At 71.0% G+C, this 6,138-nt stretch overlaps 1 protein-coding gene across 1 annotated transcript; it reads right to left on the reverse strand.

The window, feature by feature from the left end:
* Positions 1–899: 899 nt before the first annotated feature.
* Positions 900–5,838, reverse strand: LOC125368228 (cholesterol side-chain cleavage enzyme, mitochondrial). Its single transcript, XM_048369071.1, is given in 9 exon segments — positions 900–1,037; positions 1,506–1,703; positions 1,976–2,054; positions 2,162–2,328; positions 2,899–3,056; positions 3,798–3,863; positions 3,866–4,000; positions 4,881–5,080; positions 5,677–5,838. Coding segments are annotated over 8 exon segments (1,092 nt in total). The 5' UTR covers positions 5,032–5,080; positions 5,677–5,838.
* Positions 5,839–6,138: the final 300 nt, after the last annotated feature.

Here is a 6,138-nt window from a genome sequence, read left to right on the forward strand (position 1 = left end):
TACGTCTGGCTTTTGGGTGGTTATTTGGAGATGAGTCTCCCAGACGTTCCTGCCCGGGGCTGGCTTTGAACCGCCATCCTCAGGTCTCAGCCCCCTGAGTGGCTGGGATGACGGGCGGGGGCCACCGGTGCCCGGCCAGAAACTGACGTTCCGAATCAAAGATTAACAGGTTCAGAGGAGAGAAAGAGAGCCGGAGAGAGGGAGGGAGGGAGGAGGGAGGTGGGAGAGGGGAGGGAAGGAGAGAGGGAGAAGGGGGGAGGGGGAAAGAGAGCAGGCGCCGGTGCTGGTCGTCCCAGCTCCTCGGGAGGCTGAGACCTGAGGATCGCAGTTCAAAGCCAGCCCGGGCAGCAAAGCCCCACCCTTATCTCAGATTAGCCAGCAAAAGGCTGCAGGTGAAGGCCTGGCTCAGGCGGCAGAGCACCAGCCACGGTGGAGAAGCCGAGCCTGAGCGCAAGGCTCTGAGTGTGGAGTGGGGGACAGGCTGGGCCACGCCGGGCGCCACCCCCCAGGCGGCGGGGGCCCCGCTGGAGGAGCTCAAGGGGCTGGAGGGGGCCCGGTCACACGCACGCAGCACCCCACCGACATGGGTGCGGCCCGGGCACAGCCAGGGAGGCCCGGGGCGGGGAGGGGTGTGGGGGGGGTAGACCAGGCCCAGCGGGGGCCGGGCAGGGCGGAGATACCCCCAGCCCCCCTCCCTGGGGGGCCTCAGCCCTGACCGTGCCCCCCGGGGTGGAGCAGCCCGCAGAGCCGCTGCCGCCCCCGGCACGGAACGCGATGGAAACGCAAGTCCTCCGTGGAGTTCCCCAGTTTAATGTCTTCCAGGGGGCAGGGGAGGGAGGGCAGGGGAGGGCTGGGCAGAGGCTCTGCGGAGGGGGGGGGGGCGGTGACCGCCGCCGGCTCTAGGGCTGGGGCTCGGGGCCCCCCTGGGCGAGGGGCAGGAAGGTGAGGAGGATGGGCCTGTCGGGCACCAGGATGAGGCTGAACTTCGTCCCCACCTCTCGGAACTGCTGGAGTTCAATCCGGAAGTTCTCCAGCACCTGGGGGGGGGGGCAGCGTGGGCTGGGGGGGGGGCAGCGTGGGCTGGGGGGGGGGAATCTGCCTCCCCTGGGAGCCCGTCGCCTCAGCCCCAGGCAGGGGCCAGCTCCAAAGAGGGGGTCCCCACCCCCAAAAACAGCCCCCACCCGGGGTGTCCCAGAGGCTCGCTGCTTTCTGGGCACTGGGTGAGCTGAAAAGCTAAGCCTCGCCCGCCACCCCCGGCCGGGCGACCCCGGGACGCAGCAGGGGGGGGGCCACGCCCGGACTCCCCGCTTCTCAGAGGCCCAGGCCTGAGGACCGCACCTCAAAGCCAGCCCAGGCGGGAATGCGGCGGGACTCGACCCCAGTGAGGCCCCGAGTTCGAGGCCACAACCAACCCACACAATAAACTCGTCCAGGCGGAGGGAGTCGGCCCTGTGCTCCGGGGGGGGAGGGGGGAGGGGGAGGGAGACTCCGTGGGGAGCACTCACGTGGATGAGGAGCACCGTCATCTCCAGCTCGGCCAGCCGCCGCCCCAGGCACTGCCGCACGCCCCAGCCGAAGCCCAGGTAGCGGAAGTGCGTGGCCGCCTTGTCCTCCCCCAGCCAGCGCGAGGGGTCGAAGTGGTGGGGGTTGGGGAAGATCCGGGGATCCCGCCCCATGGCATAGTTGGCCACCTGCACCAGCGTCTGGGGGCCGGAGGTCGGAGGTCAGAGGTCTCCCCCGCACCCAGGGGCGGACACACTGGCCGCCGGTGACGCGGAGCCTGGCCCCGTCCTACCCAGCCCTCCGGGAAGGCTGAAGGCTCCAGGGCAGATAACAGGAAGGACTTCCGGCCCCTGGGCCCCCTCCCGGCCCCTCCCTGGACTCCCAAGATGCAGCCCATCTGCAGCCTCACCCCAGCCCCCCCCAGCCCTCCCCCCCCCCGTCCTCTCCCCCCACACCCCCCCCACGCCCCCACCTTGGCCGGGATCTTGTAGTTCCGGAGCACTAAGTCATTCTCTGGATATCTCTGCACGGTGACAGAGATGGGGTGCAGCCTGCGGGGGGAGGAGGAGGAGGAGGACACCCCGACACTGACGCAGCCGGGAGGCGGGGTGCTGGGCCGCCCCCCGCCCCCCCGCCCCGGGACCCCCGGCCGGCTCACCTCAGCGTCTCCTTGATGCTGGCTTTGAGGAGCGGGAGGCGGGGCAGCATGGCGGCCAGGACGCCCCCCGCCCCCCGCCGCGCCGCCCGCACCTCGGCCCGCAGGGCCTCCTGCACGCCGGGGTGGCGCCCCATCTCGTACAGGTGCCACTGCAGCGTCATGGACGTCTGCGGGGGACGGGGGCCGGGGGCCGGCTGTCAGGCACCGCGTGTGCGCGCGTGTGCGCGCGCGGGTGTCACGCACTCCGTCCTGGGGCTCGAACTCGGGGCCTGAGCGCCGTCCCTGGCTCCTCTTGCTCAAGGCCGGTGCTCCACCGCTGAGCCACGCCCCCAGCCCCCAGATTCCCGCTCCTCCCCGGCTCCCGGAGGCCCCGCCCGCGACGGCAGAGCCCACAGCGCCACGGGCAACCGTGTGAAAAGAAAAAAACCTTCCCCAGGCCGGAAGGTTCTGGAGAACACCTGGGTCGTCCTCCCCCTGGGATCCCCGCCCCCGCCTCGCATGCATGCCTGCGGAGGCTGCGCCCCGAGGGTGGCAGGAAGGATCATGCGAGCCTCCCCTCCAGTGAGCCAGCAAAAAGCTGCAAGTGGCGCTGCGGCTCAGGGGGTAGAGCGAGTTCAGGACGGCGCCCGGGCCCTGAGTTCAAACCCCAGGACCGGCGCGGGGGCGCACACACGCCACACACACAGCCTGGACCTCCCTGCCCACGCCCCGGCCCCGGTGTCCCCAGCTCGACTTACCGTGTCCACCCCTCCGGCCAGCATCTCGGTGACGTTGGCCTCGATGTTCTCCTGCGGGAGGCGGTTCCTGTCCAGCAGGCTGTAGAGGATGCCGGGGTACCGGTCCACCTTCCTTCTGCGCCTCATGTCCAGGTAGAAGTTCTGAGTGTACATGCTCGCTGCGGGACAGGGCAGCCGGGCTGCGTTTGGCTCAGCGGCTACTTTGTTTGTTTGTCTTTGTTTTTTGTTGCCAGTCCTGGGCCTTGGACTCAGGGCCTGAGCACTGTCCCTGGCTTCCTTTCGCTCAAGGCTAGCACTCTGCCACTTGAGCCGCAGCGCCACTTCTGGCCGTTTTCTATCTATGTGGTGCTGGGGACTCAAACCCAGGGCTCCATGTATACGAGGCGAGCGCTCTTGCCACTAGGCCACATTCCAGCCCTCAGCAGCTACTTTGTGCTCGATTCCTCCTCTGTTTTTCCCCCCTTGCAGGTGCTCTACCGCCCGAGCCAGTCCCTTTGTCTTTGAGGGGCCGTTCCCTCCTTTCTTCTTCTGTCAGTCCTGGGGTTTGAACTCGGGGCCCTGAGCTGCTTGTGCTCAAGGCTGGCGCTCTACCGCTTTGAGCCGCAGCGCCGCTCCTGGCTTTCTGGCGGCTCACTGGAGATGAGAGGCTCGGGCTTTCTGCCCGGGCTGGCTTTGAACCGCGATCCTCAGATCTCAGTGAGCCCCCAAGCCCAGCTCCATCCCCCCCACCCCCAGGCTAGCCCAGCTGTCATCCTCCTCCTCCCTGCCCGCCCCCCAGCGGGCATCACAGGGGTGCGCTGCCACACTGGAACTCGGGCGCTCACCCACCGAGCCACGTGGGCAGCGGTGGAGGCGACCTTAGCCCCTGCCACGCCCGCCCCCCCCCGGCCCCCCCCCACCTCTGCTGAAGATGGTGTCCCAGGCGTCCCGGTGGTCGCGCCAGGTCCGGGTCCCCAGCACGCGGAGAGGCCGGGCGGCAGGCTGAGCATGGGCACGCTGCTGTGGAACATGCGCTCGATGGCGTCGATGAACCGCTGGTTGTCGGGGTTCACGACCTCCTCCTGCATGCCCAGCCGCTCCCCGAAGACCACCGAGGTGATGGCTGGGGGGGGGGAGCGGAGCGCGCAGGCCCGGGTGAGGTCAGGCCCGGCCCGGCCCCCCCACCCCCGCCCAGGGAGCCTCCGCCCACAGGAGGCCACGCCCTCTGAGGACCCGCCCGGGAGGCTCCGCCCACCTATGGCCCCGCCCACTGAGGCCACGCTCATTGAGGCCCCCGCCCGCCTATGGCCCGCCCACTGAGGCCACGCCCACTGAGCCCCCGCCTAGGGAGATCACGCCCACGGAGGCCCCGCCCACCTATGGCCCCGCCCACTGAGGCCACGCTCATTGAGGCCCCGCCCGCCTATGGCCCGCCCACTGAGGCCCACGCCCACTGAGGCCCCGCCCGGGGAGGCCACGCCCACGGAGGCCCCGCCCACGGAGGCCCCGCCCACGGAGGCCCCGCCCACGGAGGCCCCCCAGGGTCTCCTCGCTGCGGCCCCTGGCCGGGCGCGCGGCCCGCGGGGCCTGCACTCGGGGCCCGGGCGCTGCGTCCGGGGTTTTTCCACTCGAGGCTGGCGCGCGGCCCCTGGAGCCACAGCGCCTCTGCCGGCTTTCGGGTGTTTTATTGGGGGGAGACCGGAGTCGCACGGACTTTCCTGCCCGGGCGGGCTTCGAGCTGCCCTCCTCGGATCCGGGCCTCGGGAGCGGCCGCCAGCGCGGCTCCATGACTGACGGGATCGGCCCCACCCGCCCTGCCGCGGGCCGGAGCGGAGACCGAGGCCCCCAAATCCCTGGGCGGTGGGGCCTCCAAGGCTCGGCCTGGCTGGACCTACAGGGCCCCCACAACGCCCCTGCCGTGGGGTCTGGGCTGGGTCTCGGGGTAAGAAGGGCCAGGTGCCAGGGGACCCCCCCCCCCCGCGCCCCAGCCCCGCGCCCCTTACACTCGAAGGCAAAGCGGAACAAGTCGTTGCTGATGTCCCCCGAGAAGGTTCCGGAGCCCTGCTGCCTCACGCGCCTGTGCAGGAGCCTGACGAAGTCCAGGGACACGGCCTCCATCATGGGCACGAAGTTCTTGATGGCCTCGGGGGACATCACCTCCTGGTTCAGGGCCAGGCGGTCCTTCTTCCAGGCCTCTGACTTCCTGAGGAGGCACGAGAAGGGGCCCCGGCACCCCGCCTTCAGGGACCCCGGCCTGGGCCCCGGCACTCCACCATCAGGGACCCCCCAGCACCTCACCATCAGGGACCCCCCAGCACCTCACCATCAGGGACCCCCCAGCACCTCACCATCAGGGACCCCCCCAACACCCCTCCATCAGGGACCCCCCAGCACCTCACCATCAGGGACCCCCCCAGCACCCCCACCATCAGGGACCCCCCAGCCTGGGGCCCCAACACTCGACTGTCAGGGACCCCCCCAGCACCCTGCCTTCAGGGACCCCCCAGCCCGGTCCCCCCAACCCTGGGCCAGGCCCTGAGCAATCTCGGCGAGCCTGGGAGAGGAGATGAAGCGTATGGAGGGCTGGGCACGGCCCCCCGCCTGTCACCCCAGCTACCCGAGAGGCCGAGCCCCGAGGATGGAGGTTCGAAGCCGGCCTGGGCGGGCAGGCGCGTGGGGCCCGCATTCCCCAGTGAGCCAGCAGGACAGCGGGCGTGGTGCCGTGGCTGGGGGGGAGCAGATCGCGCCCCCCGCGGAGCTGGGCCGGGACCGGGGTGCCCCCCCCCCCCCCGCGCTCACTTGAGCAGGACGCCCAGGGGCCGCTGGTAGTGCTGGTGGTAGGCCACCCAGGGCGGGATGAGGAAGCGCTCGGGGTGGGGCCCCTCGCCCCGGAACAGCAGCGCCGCGTCCTCGGGGTCCACGATGTACACGGACTCCAGGGGCGCCCAGCTTCTCCCTGCGGGTGGGGCTGGGCGGGGCGGGCGGCAGAGGGGGGCGGGTGTGGCGGCTCCTCCACGCCCCTCCTCCTGCACACGTGTGTGCGCACACTCGGGCCGCCGAGGGCGGGGACGACTCCCCGGACACCCCGCGTCGCGGCCGGGGTCACGGCGGGCCGCCGGGCTGCGTGGGTTGCGTGTCCGTGGGTTTGCGTGTGCTGCGTGCGTTGCGTGTCCCGTGGGTTGCGTGTGCTGCGTGCGTTGCGTGTCCCATGGGTTGCGTGTGCTGCGTGGGTTGCGTGTCCCGTGGGTTGCGTGCGTTGCG

Source organism: Perognathus longimembris, chromosome 20 (assembly GCF_023159225.1).
Source record: "Perognathus longimembris pacificus isolate PPM17 chromosome 20, ASM2315922v1, whole genome shotgun sequence".
Classification (NCBI taxonomy): domain Eukaryota; kingdom Metazoa; phylum Chordata; class Mammalia; order Rodentia; family Heteromyidae; genus Perognathus; species Perognathus longimembris.